Source organism: Cetorhinus maximus, chromosome 2, assembly GCF_964194155.1.
Source record: "Cetorhinus maximus chromosome 2, sCetMax3.hap1.1, whole genome shotgun sequence".
In the NCBI taxonomy this organism is placed as follows: Eukaryota; Metazoa; Chordata; class Chondrichthyes; order Lamniformes; family Cetorhinidae; genus Cetorhinus; species Cetorhinus maximus.
In genome coordinates, this window is record NC_135880.1 from 104,665,427 (window position 1) to 104,689,479 (window position 24,053).

Here is a 24,053-nt window from a genome sequence, read left to right on the forward strand (position 1 = left end):
AATCTTCTCAATAACTACAAACTCACTTGTAAAAAGCTTGGTTCTCCACACCACACTTCCAAAGGTGCTTGCAAGCAGCTGGGGTTGATGTATGGTAGGTCAATACAATTTTCTTCTGATAATGTGAAATGAAAGACATTATTAAATTTGTGTCTAGAAATATACATAATAAAAATATTAAGATGCATATTTGTTTTGGTATGACTCAGGTGTGCAAAACTATTAATCATCACCATGGCTCTTTTTTAAAGTGATCATTCTTCATGTGATGCTTGGTCAGCAGGTATCAGGAGGATATTTTATTATGTGGGGCTAAGGGCATGTATTCAAGCAAATATCCACATACCTGCACCCTTCAGCAGGGTCACATGTATAGTGACTGGGATTGACATCCCTGGCTGATTTCTACAGTCTCTTGCAGAGTCTGAAGCCAGTTGTTGCGCTCTAGAATTACATGGGAGAGCAGCACAACCCAGTGATTTGATCTAGTACCTTCTTGGCCTATATGGTAGAATACCAGGCCACATCATGTCTTCACACAGTGAGACAATGGGGAAGCCAGAAACATAAGGTAACAGATACCTCAACTATGCAAATCTGGTGAAGTTCAATAAGAGTATAAAGAACAGATCAGCAAATTGAGGACAGAATGTCACATTCGTGAAGCGAAGGTACATTGAACCAGTGAAGACTTCATCCAGAAGTCATTGGTAGAGATGCAGGAGCAATAAATGTATGTGGAACCAAAGGAAGGAAATGATGAACAACTAAAAAAAGATGAGAAACTAGCTAAGAAAGTAATTCCTTTAAATGACCTGGACGTTTACAGTCATTAGTTTATGAGCATCTTCTTCTTATATCTGGGGTGTTTGTTTGTACTGCATTAGTCAACAACAAGTTAAACAGCAAGAAGAGTTGAATCGTTTTATAAAATTCTCCAAAAGTCTTAAACTTCACTTAAAAGTTCACTGAAAGGATTGCATGCTATTGTTATTTGATATCTTTTGGATAGGCCATTAAAGCAAGTCTCCAACAGTCCCCTGTGGAGGACGTGAAAAATCCCAAAACACTCTGAGGAAAAGTAAAGAATTCTCTCGGGTCCTGGCCCTCAACTAAACACCACAAATAAACAGGCTTCCTGGTCATTTATATTATTGCTGTGTGTGAGAACGTCTTGCTCTGTGCAAATTAGTTGCTCTATTTACCTATATTACAACAGTGACTACAAAAGTATCTCATTGGCTGTGGCTGACAACTTGAAATGTCACAAGGACATGAAAGGTGCGATCAAAATGCAAGTTCTTTCATTCCTCCAGAGGGCAGTCTTTTAGTTTGCATACATAGAAGATAAGATATAAAAGATTTTGTTTTCCTTGTTGAGACTCAGACACTATTACTTTTTACATTTTTTTTACAAATCTTTAACAGCAACTGGCATTTATAAAAGCTTTGGCAAAGTGATGTCGTTGCGCACGCGAGCAATATTGAGGTCAGCGCGCATGCGGGGGAATCGGAGCCGCATCCGCCGGCAATTGAAGAGCCAATTAAGGCCATTAAAAAACCTATTGTCAAAGATTTTAGTTGCCCGTGCAATTTCGCACTCGTCGCATGGGCAAAATGGGCAGGCAAGCAACCCGGTTCTAATGAATTGTCATCCAAGGGCAGGATAAAAAGAATCTGGAGCATTGCCATTGTGAGTAGTGAGGAGTTTAGGAGATAGTTTGCTGCTGAATGCTTAGTGAAACTTGACAGCTTCATCTCTATTTTGAGCTTCATTCTTTGCATTGCTAGCCTTCATTTCAGAACTCATTGGTGCCTCCAAGGCCCCTGGAGAATTTACACCGTGTGGATCCTTCCAGTCACCAGACAGCCTTCTGTTTCTCTGGTAATAGGGACTGTCTACTCCACTGGGGCCACCTCCTCTGAGGAGGAAGAGAGGGGCAGAAGGAAGGGGAAGCTAGGTGTCGGTAGGCAGCATCCAAGGGAGTGACCTGTGGGAGGAGAGGCACAAGGGGCACAGGGCCAGCAGGAAGAACAAGGCGGAAGGGGCCGCAGAAGATGCCACTATCCTGCTGCCAGAGTGTACAGGCAGTGATGCAGCTACCTCAACATGTCAGCGGTGATGTGCCGAAGGAGGGTCCATCTCTCCAGGGACACTGTGACTTCCATATGTCAGATGATTAGGCCAGAGATCACCTCCAACTGTGTGGGTGGACACCCCATGCCAGTGGTTCTGAAGGTCACGGTGGCCCCTAGCTTCTATGCCTCCGGCTCTTTCCGGGGGTTAGTGGGGGATCTGTGTGGAGCAACCCAGTCAGCTGTCCACAGTTGTGTGAAGCTGGTGACTGATGCCCTGTTCAGACACATCATAACATTTATTCATTTCCGGATGGATGAGGCCAACCAGGCTGAGCAAGCCAGAGGCTTCCCTGCAATTGTTGGGTTCCCCCGTATCCAGGGTGCAATCGACTGCACACATGTGGCCAACAAGGTGCCAGTGGGTGAGCCGCGTGACCTTCATCAACAGGATGGGCTTCCATTCCATGAGCTTCCAGATAGTTTGTGACCACAAGACGCAGATTCTGCAAGGCTGTGCAAGGCACCCTGGCAGCTCCCATGGTGCTTACATCCTCAGATACTCACAGGTGCCAAGGTTGTTCATGGCTCCAGCTCGACTGGATGGGTGGCTGCTGGGTGACAAGGGCTATCCATTGAAAAGGTGGCTTATGACGTCTCTCCAGAACCCAAGAACAGAACTAGAGCAGAGGTGTATTAGGAGTCATGTCTCTACAAGTGCATTGATAGAGAGGACCTTAGGTCTGCTGAAGATGAGATTCCGATGCCTGGACTGTTCAGGGGGAGCATTACAATACTCTCCAGAGTGTGTGTCTCTGATAGTGTTTGCATGCTGCGCTCTCCACAATCTTTCTCTGGGAATGGGGGACCAACTGGAGGAATAGGAAGAGGATCTTGAGGCAGCTGCACAGGTCACAGATGACAACACCAGTGGTGGATCAGAAGAGGAACCCGGGGAAGAACACGGTGAGGATGTGGAGGCAGACCGCTAGAACCTTCAGGGAGGCAGGGACACCAGGGAGGCCTTGATCCAAAGCTCCTTCAGCTAGGCTGCCAAGGCACTGCTTTCACCTCAGGCCAGGGGTGCCGCCTCCATCCCGGATGTCTGAAATGGCCCTTTCCTTTGAACCCAAAGTCCACTCAGTGCCTGTGCAATAAAGTTTAGTACCACTCAGGCCCAGCATGAGATATTGGCCTTCCCTGCACCTATAAAACAAATGAAGCATATTCAGGCCATTAACACAAAAGCAAAGTTGATATAATGTTGGCACTCAAAGAAAATGAACATAATAATACAAGGTGTTAATGGTCACACCAGTAAACAAACTAACAAAACATGGCAGAACAGAAGATCACCCATGAAAAGTTCCCTCGTGTTCACGGTGCCTTAAACGTATGTTTGCGAGTGCTGCGTCTTGGTGCCCTCCACCCCCCCCTCGCTGGCAGCGGCATTGGAGACAGCCTGCTGACTGTGCTGTCCTGTTGACCTTGATGACGTTGGCAGTCGTCCTCTGGCCAGTGGAGCCTGTGCAGACCCTGCCTGGGAGGGAGCGGCCAGTGCAACGATTGGGCACTTCTTAGTCATCGTAGCCTCGTCAGATGCCACGATCACCGGCAGAGGGGTGGAGGGGCTGCTGTCATCATCCAGAGCGCCCTGAGAGAAGCCCGCAGAGATGACAGCAGCTCGTGTGTCAACGTGAGGTCGCTCTGGACCTCCCTACTCGCCATTGATGGACGGGTGCAACCCCAGGAACTGCTGATTCTGTTCTTGGAGCTGCCTCTCCATGAGAGTCGCCACTCTCTCAATGAAAGCAGTACGCTCAGTCCCGGGGGTCAACGCAATACTAATGCTCCGCATGGACCTCTCCATGACAGAGGCTATGGCACACATACCCTCAGGAATCTCTGCCAGATCCTCCTGCGTATCCCACTGGACATGCGGCATTTGCCACCTAATGGACAACTCCAGAGGCTCATCATGTGCCTCGGACTCAGCATGGTCCTGGTCTCCAGCAGTCCGGCACCCTGGACACTCTCTGCCTCCACCTGCTCCTCAGGTGAGTGTGTTGTGCCGTCACCGCTATGCACTGACATTGTAGCCGACGATGTAATGCCCACCGAGGAGACGGTATCTGCTATGGTGCCTGCTGCAGAAAGGGGGTGTGACGCACATGCACCTAACGGGCGCTGGTCTTCCACCTCAAGGGTGTCTCATCGGGGTCCTGCAATCGTTTGCTGAATGGTGATTCTAGGGGAGAAAAATGACAAGTCATTAGTACTAGTCATCACACTGTCACTGTGCATGCTAGCAGGCTAGTGAGACAATGGAGATCTACATCATGGTGCCATCATTTTTCAATGAACAATGGGGACTCCAGGTTTGAGGTTTCCATTACAGATGAGACTACATAACAACATTGACACATCCCACCACTCACACATCTGTGCACATCACTCTTACCTTCGTCAGAGACCCCTGCACCTCCACAACCCCTAGAATGAGCTGGGCACAGGCACTCCATCTCTAAGGCATCAATCTCGATCCTTGTCGATGTGAACAAGTTTGGGGGGCCTCTGCCTGGCCTTGACCTCTCAATGTTGTTATGGCTTCTCTTCTCCTGAAAGGACAGAGGAGCATTGATTAGTCCTACAGCGCCATTGCAACCTGGCCACCCCCGCCTGAGGACCACCTTGCAGGGCATGTCCGAGTTGTGGCCCTCAGCCCACAAAGCAATCAGGCCAAGTAGCCAGAGCTCACCGCCTTTGCCAGCGCCGATGTCATTGACAGTTGGCACTCAGAATCTTCCACCCCCAAGCTCCACGGTGGGACAGCCAGCTGTTAACATTTATCCACACTGATCCATGTCAACTCAGTACTCACCCTTGCCAAGAGCATTAGATTGTTGAACCTTTTTTGGCACTACGCCCATGTGTGCCACACAACATCATGGCCACTGACCTGGGCTGTCAGCTCCGCCCATGCTTTTTTGGTCAGATGCGGTGGCCTCCTTCTGCCGTCCCTGGGGATGAAGATGTCCTGCCTGCACTGACCTCCTCCACGAAGATTCTCAGGCATTCATCCGAGAACCGGGGGTGGGGGGGTGCTGAATACCCACAGGACTTGCCCTCCTGCCTGGCATGCCCAGCAGGTGCAGATGCCAATGCTGTCCAAAAAAAAAATTTGTCTAACAACTCCAAAGATACAAAGTGTCCCCTGGCAGCCTTCAGGGATCTGCCTCTGCTGCCTTTAAACCCAATCCCCAACCTCCCGGGGTCACCATTGGACTCAGCACCCGACAGGTTCCCATCCCCGCCCAGCCCTTCCGACCATTGAGAAGACGCATTTGACGCTGGGCGGCCCTTAGTTGGCAACCCAGTTTGAAACTGCGTTGGAAACCCGATCCCGCCCAGCAGCAGATTATACGTCCGATTCCGGGCCTGCTGACTTGGGGCGCATGCTAAACATGAAATTCAGGCCATTGTTTTCACTTCCCACTCCAACCTCCATTCCCTAATGACCGATTCCATTCCTCTCCCTGGCAACAGTCTGAGATTAAACCAGTTCTGTTCACAGCCTTGGTGTCACATTTGATCCTGAGATGAGCTTCTGACCTCATATTCATACCATCTCTAAGACCATCTTTTTCCACCTCCATAACATTGCTCAACTTCGCCCCTGCCTCAGCTCATCTCCTGCTGAAACTCTCATCCATGCCTTCATTACCTCTAGACTTGACTAATCCATTGTACTCCTGGCTGGTGTCCCAAATTCTACTCTTCTGCTGCCTGTATCATAACACGTAGTAGGTCCTGTTCTCCTTTCAGCTCTGAGCTTACTGATCTACACTGGCTCCCAGTCAAGCAATGTCTTGATTTTAAAATTCTCATCCTTGTTTTCAAGCTGCTCCTTGCCCATCCCTATCACTATCATCTCCTTCAACACCGCAACCCTCAGAGGTATCAGCGCTCCTTTAATTCTGGCCTTCTGTGCATTCCCAATCATAATTGCTCCATCACTGGTGGCCTTGCTGTCAGTTGCCTAGGTCCCAGCTCTGGAATTCCCTCCCTACACCTTTCCTCAAAGGACAATCCTGACATCCCAAAAATTAGCCTGGTGGACCTTTGTTCAAATCTTATTATTCAAAAAGGGAGGAGACAGAAAGCAGGTAACTACAAGCCAGTCAGCTTAACATCAATTACAGGGAAAATGTTAGAAACTATTATTAAAGACATTATAGAAGGGCACTTGGAAAAAATCATGGTAATCAGGCTGAGTGAATATGGTTTTGTGAAAGGGAAATCATGTTTAACCAATTTATTGGAGTTCTTTGAAGAAGTAACATATGCTGTGGATAAAGGGGAACCAGTGGATGTACTGATCTTAGAGTACTTAGGAATCCCCCCTGCCCGCACCAGGATCCTCCAGTCCTGCAGAAAGTCAATAGATTTTTATCTGGGCTGCCAAATCTGCCATGGCAGGTCCCATTACGACAGGGACGGAAAATCCCAGCCTTAGATTCCCAGATGGCATTTGATAAGGTGCCACATCAAAGGCTATTGTGAAAAATAACAGCTCATGGTATAGAGGCTAACATATTGGCATGAGTAGAAGATTGGCTAGCTAACAGGAAACAGAGGGTAGGCATAAAAGGGTCTTTTTCTGGTTGGCAGGATGTAATGAGTGGTGTGCCACAGGGATCAGTGCGGGGGCCTCAACTTTCTACAATTTTTATAAATGACCTGGATAAAGGGGCTGAAGGTATGGTTGCTAAATTTGCTGATGGCACAAGATAGGTAGGAAGATGTGAAGAGAACATAAGGAGGCTACAAAGAGATATAGGTAGGTTGACTAAGTGGGCAAAGATCTGGCAAATGGAGTATAATGTGGGAAAATGTCAAATTGTCCATTTTGGCAGGAAAATGTAAAAGCTTATTATCTAAATGGTGAGAGGTTACAAAGGTCTGTGATGCAGGTGAGTCACAAAAGGTTAGTATGCAGGTACGGCAAGTAATTAGGAATGCTAATAGAATGTTATTGTTTATTGTGAGGGAAATTGAATATAAAAGTAGGGAAGTTATGTTTCAGGCACACAGGGCACTGGTGAGACCACGTCTGGAGTACTGTGTACAGTATTGGTCTCCTTATTTAAGGAAGGGTATAAATGCATTGGAAGCAGTTCAGAGAAGGTTTACTAGACTAATACCTGGAATGGGTGGGTAGACTTATGAGGAAAGGTTACACAGGCCAGGCTTGTATCCATTGGAGTTCAGGAGAGTAAGAGGTGACTTGATTGAAATACATAAGATCCTGAGGAGTCTTGACAAGATGCGTGTGAAAGGATGTTTCCTTTTGTGGGAGAATCTAGGACTAGGGGTTTAAAAATAAGGGGTCACCCACTGAAGACAGAGATGAGGGTAAATTTTTTTCTCTCAAAGGATCATAAGTCTTTGGAACTCTTCCTCAAAAGGCAGTGGAAGCGGAATCTTTTTTAAAGCAGATGTAGATAGATTGTTGATAAGCAAGGGGGTGAAAGATTATGTGGGTAGGTTGGAATGTGGAGTTGAGGTTACAATTATATCAGCCATGATCTTATTAAATGGCAGAGCAGGCCTGAGGGGCCAAGTGGCCTACTCCTGCTCCTAACTTGTATGTTCATAAGTTCTTGCACTCACTCTATCGCCAGTATATTCTTCCTTAGGTAAGGAGACTAAAACTGCACACAATACTCCAGGTGCGGTCTCACCAAGGTGCTATAAAATTGCAGCAACATTTCTTTTACTCCTGTACTTAAATCCTCTTGCCATAGGCCAACATATCATTTACTTTTCTAATTGCCTGTTGCACTTGCATGTTAGCTTTTAGTGACTTGTGAACAAAGACACTCAGCTCCCTTTGGACATCAACACTTCCCAATCACTCACCATTTAACACACGCTCTGCATTTCTTTTTTTCCTATCAAAGTGGATAACTTCATATTTTTCCACATTATATTCCATCTGCCATGTTCTTGCCCACTCACTTAGTCTGTCTAAATTCCTTTGAAGCCTCTTTGCATCTTCTTCACAATTCACATTCCCACCAAGTTTTCTGTCATCAGCAAACTTGGAAGTATTACATTTGGTCCCCACATCCAAATCATTGACATTGATTGTGAATATTTGGGGCCCAAGCACTGATCCTTGTGGTACCCCACTAGTCACAGCCTGCCAAGTTGAGGATGACCCATTTATACCCTACTCTCTCTCTGTTTTCTATCCGTTAACAAATCCTCAATTCATGTCAGTATATTACACCCAATCCCATACGCTCTAATTTTGTTTACTAACCTCTTGTGTGGAACCTTATTGAAAGTCTTCTGAAAATCCAAATGCCATCCACTGGTTCTCCATTATCTATTCTGCTAGTTACATCCTCAAAAAACTCTAACAGGTTTGTCAAACATGATCTCCCTTTCATAAATCCATGTTGATTCTGCCCAATCCTACCATTATTTTCTAAGCATCCAGTTATCGCATCCTTTATAATAAACTCCAGCATTTTCCCTACTACTGATGTCAGGCTAACAATTCTGTCATTCCCCGTTTTCTCTCTCCCTCCCTTCTTAAATAGTGGGGCTGCATTTGCTACCTTCAAATCTGCAGGAACTATTCCAGAATCTATAGAATTTTGGAAGGTGACCACCTATGCATGCATTGGGCAGAATCGTCCCAGATTTGCACTAAGTGCTGTAGCGGGCAGGTAAAATGACATTTTACCTGCCGGCCGTGATGGCAGGTTTTCACACCGTATCGTCCCAAACCTGCCGCATTACTTATGCATTCCAGGAAAAAACACTGTTTCCATGGCAGACAGGCTCTCATTCACCCGCATGACATCACCTCGCCGTTTCATCACATTTAAAGTACAGCCGTGCTCAGTGCTTCCAGCCCAGGACTGCAACAAAGAAGACATGACCCCGAAAGGCAAGAAGACTGCAGCCCTCGAGCACCTTTTGGACAACATGGAGGCCTGCTGTGATGTCATCTATCCCCACTCTGGCCACAGGAGGGGCAGCAACATTACCACTCTGGCTTGGTAGGCGATGGCAATGGTGATCAGTGCCAATGCTGCACAGAAGAGGTTGGCCATCCAATGCAGATAGAGGGTGAATGATTTAATCCGTGCCACCAGAGTAAGGCAACTATCTCATCACTCTAAATTCACATACTCATGCCCATTACACGTTCACTGACATCTCATTCACTGCCAGCTCAAGGGACATCGCCACCCATTCTCACACACATATGTTCACATGCCCGTTTGGCCTCATCTGCTCTGGAGACTGCCTCCTCAGTCCTGACCATCTTAAGGCCCCTTGCACAGATCAGCATGCCCGCACACACACCCTGGATATCCTCCTTCCCTAGTACAGCCCTTGTCCCGCAGCCTCTCCCCCTTCCCCAAGCAAGACCTTGCCCTGCAGCCATTGAAAAGCCACCCACATATGGCCAATCTGATAGGTACAGACCTACCTGTGAGCTCCCCAAAAAATGATGTGTTGCTGTCTGTGAAGCCTGGCGCTGATGACTGCAAGTACTGATTGAAACAAGATAGGCAAACAATTCTTGAAGTCCCGAGCAAAGTGCAGCCCACCAAGTGCACGCCTTATACATGCTGTTGTGAAACACGTCGGCATGTTTTCCCATTGACGTGGGCGAATGATCCAACGGGAGTTATGAGTCCGGCGGCTTGGCCTTATAATGATATGCTGATGTTTTACAATGAGGTTCCCAACGTCTGATGGCGGGAAACGTGGCCCGCCATAGGCAGGCAGAGCAGATGATCGCAAACTGGTTTCACAACATCGTGAAAACGATTTTTGGCCTACTCGCCATATTGTTGCTCACGCCACCAAACACACCTGATGCCGGCGGGCATGGAAAATCCCAGCCATTATCTCCACAGCCACCTCTTTCAACACTCTGGGGTGTCCAGGGAATTTACCAACTTTCAGCCTCGTTAATTTCTCCAGTAGCACTTTTTTACTAATACCAATTTCTTTCAGGCCCTCAACCTTGCCAGTGCCTTGGTTCTCTTGTATTTCAGGGAGGTTTTTTGTACCTTTCTCCATGGAGACAGAAGTAAACTATTTGTTTAGTTTTTCTGTCATTTCCTTATTCCACATTATAAATTCTGCTGCCTCTTCCTGACATGGGCCACCTTGGTCTTTGCTAATGTTTTCCTTTTCACAGACCGAATAGAAGGTTTTACATCTGTTTTTATGTTTCTTACTAGTTTACTTTCATATTCTATTTTCTCTTTCATTATCAGTTTCTTGGTTCTCCTTGGCTGAATTCTACAATGCTCCCAATCCTCAGGCTTACTACTTTTTTGGTAACTTTATAAACCTCTTCCTTTGATCTAATACAGTCCTTAACATCTTTTGTTCACTATGGTTGGAGCACTTCTTCTGCTGGGTTTTTGTGCATCAAAGAAATGCTAATTTGTTGTAAACCATGCATTAATTATTTAAATGCTAGCTATTGCCTGTCTACTGTCATACCTTTTAATATAGTTCCCCAATCTAGCACAGCCAACTTGCCCCTCATAACTTCATGGTTTCCTTTATTTAGATTAAAGACTCTTGTTTTGGATTAAACTACATCACTTTCAAACTTATGTAAAATTCTATCATATTATGGTCACTTTTTCTGAAAGGCTCTTTTACATTGAGATTATTAATTAGCTGTTTCTCATCGTACAACACTAGATCTAGAATAGCCCATTCTCCCTTTGGTTCCTCAACATACTGTTCTAGAAAACCATTGAGTGTACATTCCAGGAATTCGTCCTCCATAGCATTAGGGTTAATTAGTTTTACCCAGTCTATACATAGGTTGAAGTCCCCATGATTACAGTATTACCCTTGTTACATGCACCTCCAATTCCCTAATTTATACCGTGCCCTACATTCCCACTGCTGTTTGGTGGTCTATAAACAACTCCAACTAGTGTTTTTGCCTCTTGCTGTTTCTTAGCTCCACCCAAACTGATTCTACATCTTGATCTTCTGATCTAAGATCCTCTCAGTTATGTACTGATCTCATCCTTTATTAACAGCGCTACCCCATCTCCTTTTCCGTTTTTGCCTACCCTTCCTAAATTTCAAATACCCTTTAATATTCAGGCCCCATCCTTGGTCATCCGACAGCCATGTCTCCGTAATGGCAATTAGATCATACCTGTTTACTTCTATTTGTGCCGTCAATTCATCTACTTTGTTGCGAATGCTGCGTGCATTCAGATGGAGTGCCTTTAATTCTCTTTTCATTATTTTTACAATCTCTAGCCTTATCTGCTGGCACACCCTTAAGCTTTTACTCTCTGTCCCTTACTGCCACACTCTGATTATCATTTCCCTTAATGCAACCTTGTTATCTTGCCCTTTCTTCTCTAATTTATCACATCTTCACTCACATGATCTCTCGCCCCCACTATTTAGTTTAAAGCCATCTCCACCACACTCGTTATATGACTCGCAAGAACACTGGTCCCAACATGGTTCAGGTGAAGATCTTCCCTACAGTACAGCTCCCACTTTCCCCAGTACTGTTGCCAGGGCCCCATGAATCAAAACCCACTTCTCCCACACCAATCTTTGAGCCACACATTTAACTCTCTAATTTTATTTACCGTATGCCAAATTGCTTGTAGCTCAGGTAATAATCCAAAGATAAATCCAAATTTAGCCCCTAGCTCATACTTTCTAAACAGAACCTCTTTCTTAGTCCTACCTACGTCGCTGGTACCTACATGGACCATGACAAATGGATCCTCCCCTTCCTACTGCAAGTTCCTCACCAGCCCAGAGCAGATGTCTCCAACCCTAGCACCGGACAAGGAACAGCCTTCTGGACTCTTGCTCTCAGCAGCAGAGGACTGTATCCATCCCCCTGACTATACTGTCCCCGAATACCACTACATTCCTATTAGAGACGCCTGCTTCAATGGCTTCCTGTACCATGGTGCCGCGGTCAGTTCACTCATCCACCTTGCAGCCCCTGATTTCATCCATACAGGCTGAGAGAACCTTGAACAAAAACAGAATTACCTGGAAAAACTCAGCAGGTCTGGCAGCATCGGTGGAGAAGAGTCAACGTTTCGAGTCCTCACGACCCTTCAACAGAACTCTGTTTGTTTTTGTTTTTTAAGAGAACCTTGAGCCTGTTAGACAATTGCAAGGGCTGAGACTCCTCCATTTCTACCTTCTCGATCCCCATGCCTGCCTCACTCTCAGTCACACCCGCCTGTATCTGACCATGGACTAAATCAGACAACGCTATCCTATGGGGTGTGACTGCCCCCTGGAACAAAGTGTCCAGGTAACTTTCCCCCTCTCTGATGCATCACAGTGTCTGCAGCTCGGCCTCTAGCTCAATGACTTTGAGCCAAGTTCCTCCAACCGCGGAACTTATTGCAGATGTGTTTGTCTTGGATCACATAGGTGTCCATGAACTTGCACACTCTGCAGCCGCCATACATCACCTGATGAGCCATCTTTATAGTATTTAATTAATTATTTTACTGATTAAATTTTAATTCATGTCTCTATTCCTGCCTGTGTTTATATTATTATTTCAATAAATGTTCTACTTACCCTGATTGAAATTCCCTAGTTAAGATAAATAGGAAATATTCACCAGCCAATCTAATAAGTTTTACCAATATTAGTAAACCTTACTACTACTAATAAAACCTACCAATTTTAAAATTACCCAAGTTTTGAAAGATAAATAAGAAAAACATTCACCAACCATCAACCAATTTCCCTGTGACGTCACATTTGATTTTTCTCAGAAAATGGTCGGTCCACTCTGAAGCTACAGAATGGACTGGACTGGACTGACTATCTCAAGGTCCTCCTCTTGCCTGCTCCTCTTTAATGGTCTGGCCGTAGATCCTGGGGAATGGTGGTGTTGGAGGCGGTGGTGGTGTTTGACATTGATAGTGTTTGACAGTGGAACAGTGGCACTCAATCCACCAGGAGAGCCTAATCTGACAACATGCTGAACAAACAGGTAGTGTTCAGAGATGTCAATGGGCAGTGATGAGGGCCTCCATGCCTTCCACTCATATGCTTCTTTTTAAAAATTCTTTCATGGGACATGGGCATCACTGGCCAGGCCAGTACTTTTATTGCTTATCCTCAATTGCCCTTGAGAAGGTGGAGGTGAACCACCTTTTTGAATTGCTGCAGTCCATGTTGTTCCTCCCACAGTTCCCTGTATTGTGGTCCTTCCCCCAGGAGCCATGCAGTGCCTCAGACACCAGGAGGAAGAAGCACTGTCCAAGGATGCAGATTCACACAGATAGCTAACCAGGCACCAACACAAATATGTTCACCTCAGGGGGTACACGTGCAGTTTTAGAGTCAGGAGCACTGGATGAAGAGCACAGCAACAGTGTACAGGGGAAGGTATCTGAGGCAGAGGCATCTATAAAGAGTCCCCTTAGAGGGGGAAGGACATTGGCAGTGATGCTCCGCAGGGCAGTAAGGTAGAGACTCAGGAGTTACAGTTTGGGGCTCAGTATTTGGATCTGCAGTAGCAGATATATGACCACCTGTGGAGTTCCCTGAGGCACTGAGAACTCATGTGCGCAAATGAAGGAGTCCATGGTGCAGAACAACTCAACTACATCTCAGGGCTTTGAAAGCATGAGGTCTACCAGTGAGAGAGTGACCCTCATGGAGAGGCATATGCAGCAGCAACTGGTATGCATGCAGGAGCAACGCCATGTCCCACACAAAGTGTGGGGCTCTCTCTGTAGTCTGGACATGTTCGTTCTGAGTCTAAGTGCTGACGTCTGTGGAGTACATGAGGAGCTGTGGACCATGAACATGACACTGTTGCAGGTGGCCCAATAGTGGTTGGAGGTAATGCCAGCTCCATCCTAGCAGCAGGCCCCTTCAAGCCGGTGGGAGAGCACACCAAGGGCTGAGAATGATCCAGAGGAGGGTGGGGGTACCATGCTCCTGGAGGAAATATCACCATCTTCATCTTCCTCAGCCCCTTTGTCAGAGGGACCATTTGTGATATGGGGACAATCATCTATGGCTGCCCCTACTGAGATGCAGGCAGTAGAGTTGCAGAAAGGGCCCCAAAGGGTCCCTGCACGACAAGGCTGGTGCACCAAGGTCCTCACAGCTGTACAGCCAAAGACATGAGCAGGCTGTCCCACCTCCTCTGAGGCAACAAAGGGAGCACTGCTAGGAGTGTCCATATTCACAGGACATCGCAATGGCTAGAACACTGAGAGGGTCATAGTAGTATGTAATCCATTCACCCCAGGTTCCAGCATATAAGATGACCCTTTATTTTGACGCCAAAAATCATGCTTTTGTTTATAGTCGATATATAAATCAATACCCACTTTTCAGCTACGAAATGCTATAATCACTCTGGTAGTGGGCCTCAATTTTTCATCCCAGAAATACATGTTTTACTTACCTTATATTGTAGGTCAGCACATAGGATCAAGCAGGCAATCCAGGCTGTGTTGTGAAGAAAATGTGCGGGAGTTTAAGACACACCCACACAGAGCAGGTCGCACATGTCATGGCGAGTGATGAACAGAGATCGGTCCTCCAACAAAACGAATGAGTCATAAAGTCATAGAGGTCTACAGCACAGAAAAAGGCCCTTCAGCCCATCGAGTCTGCGCCGGTCAAACAAGTACCTAACTATTCTAATCCCATTTTACAGAACTAGGCCCATAGCCTTGTATGCCATGGTATCGCAAGTGATAGAGAAGTAAAGAACCTATCCTTTGCTGCTGCTATTCTGTCCCAAGGTGCCATCTAACCTTAATGTACTGAGCAGTCTACATCTACAACATGTGCCAAGATTGATCTTAAGCCCTCAGTACCAGTCGTACGACAATGCCCTTTCATGTCACAAAGCTCAAAACTTTACCAGCAGAAAGTTAATATTTGTACTAAGTTTGGAAAATCCCTTATGCAATCAATTTCAGAACTGGTTATACAACATACGAACAAGGAGCAGGAGTAGGCAATTCGGCCTCTCAAACCTGCTCCACCATTTAATAAGATCATGGCTGATCTGATAGTAACCTCAAATCTGCATCCTACCTACCCTAGATAACCCATCACCCCCTTGCTTATACGAACGGTTATCCCCACTATGACCAGAGCAATCAAGGCAACTCAGAAGTTGGACTAAATTCAATACCACAAGATGCAAGATGGAAAGTTACCGATGGAGCCCTATCCGTTGCATGGTTGTGGTCCTCAATAAAGTACTTAAATGATGAACTTCATATGGTCATCAGTGTCTGCAATGTAGGTATTGCGTATTAGTTTGTAATTTTAATATAATTTTAATTCAATTTTAACCTTCTTTTAATAACCCATTCAACACTTCTCTGTTACCTGAATTTGTTTTTCTATTTTTGCTACTACATGATTGTGTTAGAATCACATCTCTCAAGGCTGAAGCTTTCTTTTACAAAATGGAAGGACCTGGCATGATCTGGTCCTAACCTGGATGCTAACCTGGGATTCTTTTTAAAAGGCCATAAGTTCACCTTGGAACTGTTAACAAGCAAGCCTCTTCCAAGAAATCACCTGACCTATATGGTACTTGAGGAGTTGTTTGTTTGTTGAAAGGCAAAGCACTTTAATTAATGAAAAGCTGGGAGACAAAAAGGCAATCACATGGCAGAGGGGAAAAACTTAAGTTGCGAACCTGCTTGTTTTGCAGGCAGTTTTGTTGGAGAATAAGCTGAGGGCAGAAGGCTACCTTGACTGACTCCCTCTCTCTCTTCACCTTGCCTAAAATTGTGTGGAGTTATCAACCTGTAGCCAGAGAGCCCTCATTTGAGAGTAACTAATCTGCATTTAGACCTGCAAAGTTGAAACCAGTTGGTGAGAATTTCCAGACATCCACCAGGACTAGAGACCGTCTGCACACATGAGAACTCCTGGTCCACAGTGTCAAGACCCTGCGGACTTTGCTTTATTTTATAATGCCCTCCTCCAAAGTCCATTTCAGCAGAGGGACTCTGTTTGTCCTTTGTTTGTCTGTGCATGTGCCTTTGTGTATGCTGGAGGAATGCTTTAGAAAAAGATAGATAGTTATACTTCCCGATTGTAATTGTGTTAACCAGTACTTGCAACTTGTTAAAAGAAGTTGCTTTAAAATAAATTAATCATTGAGTTTTTGAAAGAAGCCTGGTCAGTCTCTTTTCTTCTGCTGACTAGAGGTATAGCTACACATTTGGCCATTGTGGTGAAAAAAATTAAACATCTAAATTAATGGTAAGGCCTGTGGAGTAGTGAGGCTTGATAATTCGTGCACTCATCCCATCCCAGTCATAACAATTGTTACATGTTTGCGTGTTTTTAAACCTGTTTACTTAGCCTGTATGTGAATTTTTCAATATAAGCTACACTGCAATTCAATTATATTTTTTAAAAGTATTCCAATTCACTACATTTCACTTTTAAGTAGTAAGAGAAAAAAAAAATCAATTACAAGAAATGGTCGCTCAATACATTAAAAAACCTATGCCTCTAGTGCTCTAACTTTGCCATTTTAGAATCCAGCTCCTAGTGTTTCTCTTTAACTCCATGGCAGGTAACATCCCAAAAAACTATTATTCTGAGCAAAGGAGTGCATCCTAACATCTCTACCAAAAAAAATCTTTACGTGATAAGTAGAACCACTGGACTAACAACGTCATAAAAAATATATATAAATCAAGCACTAAGGTTCATTTCCCGAGCAACAGAACTGAAAAGCAGAAAAGTTACGCTCACCATATATAGAACATAGGTAGATTATATTCAAAGAGTACAATGCACGTCTGGTCTCCATATTGCAAAAAGGGTATAGAGCAGGCATGTCCAACCTTTTCGCGTGGTGGATGGGCCACATTTCAATTTTTCTCGTACTCAGGGGGGGGGGGGGGGGGGGGGGGGGGGGGGCGCGTGTGCAATGAATAAATTTTGGATTTTAAGGTTTGGCACAACATTAAACACGAATTCCAAAAATAAAAGCTGATGTATGAAAAGGAACAACTTGCTGAGCAAAACTAAATGTCACAACAATAAATTGATCATTTTAAAAAATGAGTACTAAATAAAGAGGACCATTAGAGTGTGAAAGGGTAAGTGTGTGCGTCCAGCTCACTCCCAGTCTCTGGGTGCTCACATTCACCCCCTCAGAGTGGGTGAGAGTGCCTGTTGATGTGTGGGGGTGAAGGTGAATGAGAACCCCGAGACTGGGAGTGAGCAAGACACACACACTCTCCCCTTCCACCCTCACTCCCCCTCTTGCCCGCTCTCTCTCACAAACACACTCATCCCATGTTCTCGCCTGTGCTCGCGCAATCGTCCATCCTCACGCGCACACACTCTCCCATCCCTGCACACACGCTCGCTCATCCTCACACACACACACTCGCTCTCACATCATCACACACACACACTCGCTCTCACATCCTCACACACACACACTCGCTCTCACATCCTCTCACACACACACTCGCTCTCACATCCTCTCACACACACACTCACTCTCACATCCTCTCACACACACACTCACTCTCACATCCTCACACACACACACTCACTCTCACATCCTCTCACACACACACTCGCTCTCACATCCTCTCACACACACACTTGCTCTCACATCCTCATACACACTCGCTCTCACATCCTCTCACACACACACTCACTCTCACATCCTCACATACATACACTCGCTCTCACATCCTCTCACACACACACTCGCTCTCACATCCTCACACACACACTCTCACATCCTCACACACACACACTCACATTCTCACACACACACACTCGCTCACATCCTCTCACATACACTCGCTCTCACATCCTCTCACACACACACTCACTCTCACATCCTCACACACACACACTCGCTCTCACATCCTCTCACACACACACTCGCTCTCACATCCTCTCACACACACACTCGCTCTCACATCCTCTCACACACACACTCGCTCTCACATCCTCTCACACACACTCGCTCTCACATCCTCTCACACACACACTCGCTCTCACATCCTCACACACACACACTCGCTGTCACAGCCTCACACACACACACTCGCTCTCACATCCTCTCACACACACACTTGCTCTCACATCCTCTCACACACACACACTCATTCTCACATCCTCACACACACACTCGCTCTCACATCCTCTCACACACACACACTCACTCTCACATCCTCACACACACACTCGCTCTCACATCCTCACACACACACACTCGCTCTCACATCCTCTCACACACACACTCACTCTCACATCCTCACACACACACACACTCACTCTCACATCCTCACACACACACACTCGCTCTCACATCCTCACACACACACACTCGCTCTCACATCCTCACACACACACACTCACTCTCACTCACCCATCCTCTCACAGTCACTTGCCGATCCTCTCACGTCCTCAATCGCTAAATTGGGGCGGGCGGGTGGTGGGTGTATATGCAATGAGGGCAGAGTAAAGTCCTGGAGTGAGGCCTGAAGCCTAACAGCACCCAAACGCGGATGCATGCCAAGAGAAGCACCAGGAACCGGGGGCAACGCAGTCGGGGCCAGGCCGGATCACCAGGAGATGCAGGAAAGTGGCTGGAGCCACAAGAAAATGTGGTGAGTGGAGGCCCCACGTGCTCCAGCTTCTCTCTATCTTCACATACTCGCAGTTCCCCAATCTTGACTGGTCCTCCAATCACAGCCCGTTTCCCTCCCATGTTTGCTGCTGACAAGCCTAATAATGAGCCCATCAGCAGCAAATGCAGAAGAGAAACCGGCTCTGATTAGAGAAGCAGTCCCTGCAGAAAACGGTGACCTGCACTGCAGGGCCTGTCGATGGTTGGTTCTAGGGGCCAAATTATCATTCAAGAGGGTACAGCGGTCGGTCACCATATCCCTGGACAGGCAAGTCTCCTCTTGCACTGGTGCCCTGACATCTCCAGGAATGTGAGCCTGTTGTGATGCTTACATTGGTTTCTGTATTCTCTGCTTCTTCTGCTCCATGGTGCTGGCTGCTGAGGTTGTGCCTCTTGCTGCCTGGACACCCTTCCTCATGGCCTGCAAGGCTGCTGTTGCTGCAGCTGCTCTGCCTGAATTGCCTGTGTTACATTCCCCATGGGGGAACCGTAAACCAAAATAACCAAATTTACCAAATGACCCCCAAATAAAGAAATTACCGGCAGGATTTCACTTTTTGTAACTTTTACTTTAACATGAATCAGAACCAACACAAATTAAGCATGAATTAACAGGCAAATAATATTCCAAATAAAAAACTAAATCTCATTTAAATAATTGATACAACAAAGATACATCTTACACAACCGCAAGCATTTCCCTTCAGCATATATGGCACTATGTAGCTACAGAGTTCCACAATATGCTGTTCCTTATTCACACAGGGTAGGTCAGGAGTACTCTCTGACAACAGGTATGATTTGACAGGTACAATTATCTTCAGTAAGACACACTTCTTTGTACTCTCTCTCCCTCGGGTCATGACAGTCCTGATGGTGTAGCTTTCCAGAGTTCCTTTTCAATGGATCAAACAACAATACCCAGTTCCTGATCTGGTGTTCTGATACAAACTCTTGGCTCTTTTGCATGCCTGTGCTTTTCACACCACTTTTTAGGATTCCGTACCGTTTAGCTTTCTTGAACATTGCTTCCCAATAGCTTCTAGAAATCTATTTTTCTAGTTGCTGCCAAACAGAAAACCAACCTTTTCATAAAGAGCTTTGCTGGGTTCTTCTCACATGAATTCTGTGTTCCTCTTTCTGTCTTTGTCTGCTTTCTCTTTGTGTCTGAATCTGTGTGCTGATCATCTTCTGCCTACAGCTCTCCATTGTCACTCAACTCGCCTTTCTGTTTGGCTACATGGCTTCTGTCCTAATTTCCTTCCTGTTGGAACTACTTCCAGATCAACAGTCGCCAGTGTCACTTACTATCCAAGAAGATTACAATTGAACCCTTTATAGCTGATGCAAACTCTTAGAAGTTCTTTTCGAACATTCATAAAAAGAATTCCTGAGTCAACAGGCATTTTAAAGAAATTACAAATTTCCTTACTGTACTGCTTCCGCGTCAAAGGTCACCACAGTTGAAGGTGTGAGGAAACTGCACCCATGTCCAGTGGCAGACATCTTCTTGGAATGGATTACTCAAGCATGGCTGAAAGAACTGATGCCATGTTGGTGGCAGAATTGTGCCAAGGCTCTGTGTGTTCAGCGACCACACCCCTGCCTCCTCTCCACTCCATGGTGCAGACTCAGGACCTTCCCTATGGTTTTCCTGATTGAGGTAATGCAGAAGTGCCCATACTTTTTAAAGGTTTCCAACCCTCCTGAGGGGCCTCTTGCTCTGTTTCCCACTGCATTGACCTGGCATGGTTCGCACAAGCTACCAACTCCCACATGACCCTGTGAAGATTCTAAAATGATTTCTTCAGCAGTCTTTGCAATGCAAGTCCCGCTATCACTCACCATGAGTGTCAAGTCGTGACTCATCCGGTTTCCCGCGCCGGTGAAAATGGCCGGCATTGGAAATGGAGGTGGGAATTCCGCATACAGGACCCATCCACCTCTTTTATTGCACATCCAAGGCAGCTTAGCCCCGTGTCAAGGAAAATTTAGCCCAGGGTCTCCTAAAGATTCTTCTGATTTGCTGGATGCCCATTTTTTAAGGGGGCTTAGATTTCAGGATTTTTTTTACATTTTCATTGTTACATCTCCATATCAACACTCTAACTCTAAAACTCAACACTCTAAAACTAGTGGACAAAAGAGTTGCAAGAAAGTAGTCGCAAGCAACTTTCCCTCCCTCTCTTTGGCCTCAACACATACCTCCCGTTGATAGGATGCAAAGACTGGAAAATAGGTGCATGCAAATTTTTATTTTCCTGATATGTTGCTGAATAAAAGAGTGCAGTCCCCATTTTAAAGGATTATGCTATGACTGCAGTAAGCAACTAAACAACTTTGTCAAAAATGCTGCATATGTTGCCCCATAAGCTACTAAATTATGTTAAAAGAAATGTGATCTCTCGTCATCATAATACAAAAATGATTGCAATATGAATCACTGCATTGTCAGGTGCTAACTGCTGAAAAGTATGCAGAATTCATTATTTATAGCAACTGTCAGTCCTGATTGGCACTAATAAAACTAGTTCACTTATCTACTGCGGTCCACAATTAAATTGACAGATGGGCACTTTGCATAATCAGAGAATTTATTAATGTTGCTGCACAATAATATTCTATATAATCAGAGAGCAAAAATCACATGTGAAATCAATTTTTGCTGAAAATCATGGATACAAATTAAGGGGGCACTGAATTAATTACTAGGAACTCTTATTATCAGAAGGCAATATACTAAACATTTAAAACTATCAAAATGGTCATGTGGCTGCAGGTTACATATAAGCAGATTTTATTAGAGCACTGAAAATTTGTCTAATTTTATACATGTCCTTTTTATTTTTGTTTTGTTTTGTCTGAAGAATGAAATTTCTGATGTTTCATAAAAAGACAAAGAAATTGATGAGGAAATAGAAAAGAGAACATGAGAGTAGACATGCAAGAGACATAAAAACAAATTGTAAATGCTTCTACAGGTATGTAAATAGGAAGAGATTAGTGAAAGTAAATGTGGGTCCATTAGAGACACAGGCAGGTGAAATCATAATGAAGAACAAGGAACCGGCAGAGACATTTAACAAATATTTTGAATCTGCAGAAGCCACAAAAAACATTCCGGAAATAATACAGGACCAAGGGTCTAGCAAGAATAAGGAACTTAAAGAAATCAGTATGAGTAAAGAAACAGTACTGGAGAAATTAATGAGTCTAAATGTCAAGAAATCTCATGGACCTGCAGATGATCTGCATCCTAAGTAACTACAGAGACAGTGGATACATTGCTTTTAATCTTCCAGAATTCTTTAGATTCCAGATGAATTTCCTAGGATTAGATGGTAGCAAACATGTCCCCATGATTTAAGAAAGGGGCAAAAGAGAAAATGGGGAACTATAGGCCAGTGAGCCTAACATCATTTGTCGGAAAAATGCTAGGATCTATTAGTAAGAACATGGTAACAGGGCACTTAGAAAATCATTGGGCAGAATTTTACCCTTGGATGGCGTGCGAGCCCCACCGGCTCAGCGGCGAGCGGACAGCTGACCACCGCCACTGAAACGGGACCCGCTGCCATTTTGAGTGGGCGGGCCAATTAAGGCCCGCCCAGCGGCCTGCCCAACAGGAATCGCTGTGCGCTTCCTGTGCAGGGGGCGGAGGGAATTCCCACCTGTCAAAGTCCGCTCTTTCGTGCATGCACGTGAAAGAGTGCACTGCTCCCTGAGGCAAAGTCCTGTCTCAGGGAGATTTGTGAGAGGTAAGCAAAGTCTAAAAATAGATAAATATTGAAATTATTAACATGTCCCCCTCATGTGACAATGTCACACGAGATGGGACATGTTAATAATAAACACATAAAATTTATTAAATGTTTAAAAAACGGACATGAAACTTCATCCCGCCAGTGGATGAAGTTTCATGAATAATCAGAAGCCTGCTGGGGCTCCTGGCCTGCCCGCCAGCCTTAAGCTTGGACAGGCAGGTATTTAATTATCTTAATGAGCCTGTCAATGGCCTCAATTGGCCATTGACAGGTCGGCGGGCGGACAGCTGATTTCGCTGTCCGCCCGCCTTACTAAAAATTTATGGGACCGGGATGACGTCGGGGATTCCTCCCAACGTCATCCTGCATCATTTTCCCCTCGGCGAGCGGGCCCAGCTCCTAAATCGCCAAGGGGAAAATCTTGCACATTATATGATTAAGCAGAGACAACATGAATTTATGAAATGTAAATTGTGTTTGACAAATCTAATACAGTTCTTTGGGAATGTGACTAGTAGGATGGATAAGATGGAACCAGCAGATGTCATATAATCAGATGTTCAAAATGCATTCAATAAGGTGTCATGCAAAAGGTTACTATATTAAATTAGGACTCATGGGATTGGGGTAATGTATTAGCACAGATTGAGGACTGCTTATTGGACAGAAAGCAGGGAGTAGAAATAAACAGGACATTTTCAGGTCGGCAGGCTGGACACAAGAGCACAAGAAATAGGAGCAGGAGTACCCTTGTGTCGATCACCCTCTCTCACCCTGGTCATTCACCGGTATTGCCCTCATGTCTGCTCCCTTCAATCCAAGAACACAAGGACTAGGAGCAGAAGTAGACCACATGGTCCATCGAGCCTGCTCTGCCATTCTGGGTTTTTTTATTCGTTCATGGGATGTGGGCTTCGCTGGCTGGGCCAGCATTTATTGCCCATCCCTAGTCGCCCTTGAGAAGGTGGTGGTGAGCTGCCTTCTTGAACTGCTGCAGTGCATGTGGTGTAGGTACACCTACATTGCTGTTAGAAAGGGAATTCCAGGGTTTTGACCCAGCGACAGTGAAGGAACGGCGATATATTTCCAAGTCAGGATGATGCGTGACTTGAAGGGGAACTTCCAGGTGTTCCCATCTATCTACTGCCCTTGTTCTTCTAGGTGGTAGCGGTCGTGAGTTTGGAAGGTGCTGTCTAATGAGCCTTGGTAAATTCCTGCAGTGCTTCTTGTAGATGGTACACACTGCTGCTACTGTGCCTTGGTGGTGGAGGGAGTGAATGTTTGTGGATGTAGTGCCAATCAACTGGGCTGCTTTGCCCTGGACGATGTCAAGCTTCTTGAGTGTTGTGAGAGCTGCACTCATCCAGGCAAGCGGGGATATTCCAACACATTCCTGACTTGTGCCTTATATATGGTGGACAGACTTTGGGGAGTCAGGAGGTTAGTTACTCATTGCAGGATTCCTAGCCTCTGACCTGCTCTTGTAG

The 24,053-nt window shown here is 45.5% G+C and overlaps 1 protein-coding gene across 1 annotated transcript in view; it reads right to left on the reverse strand.

The window, feature by feature from the left end:
- Positions 1–24,053, reverse strand: part of frmd3 (FERM domain containing 3) — a 318,178-nt gene that overhangs the window by 66,808 nt on the left and 227,317 nt on the right. Inside the window, exon 10 of the mRNA XM_078567752.1 lies at positions 27–115. Coding sequence (XP_078423878.1) covers positions 27–115 — 89 coding nt within the window. The remainder of the gene's footprint in view (positions 1–26; positions 116–24,053) is intronic.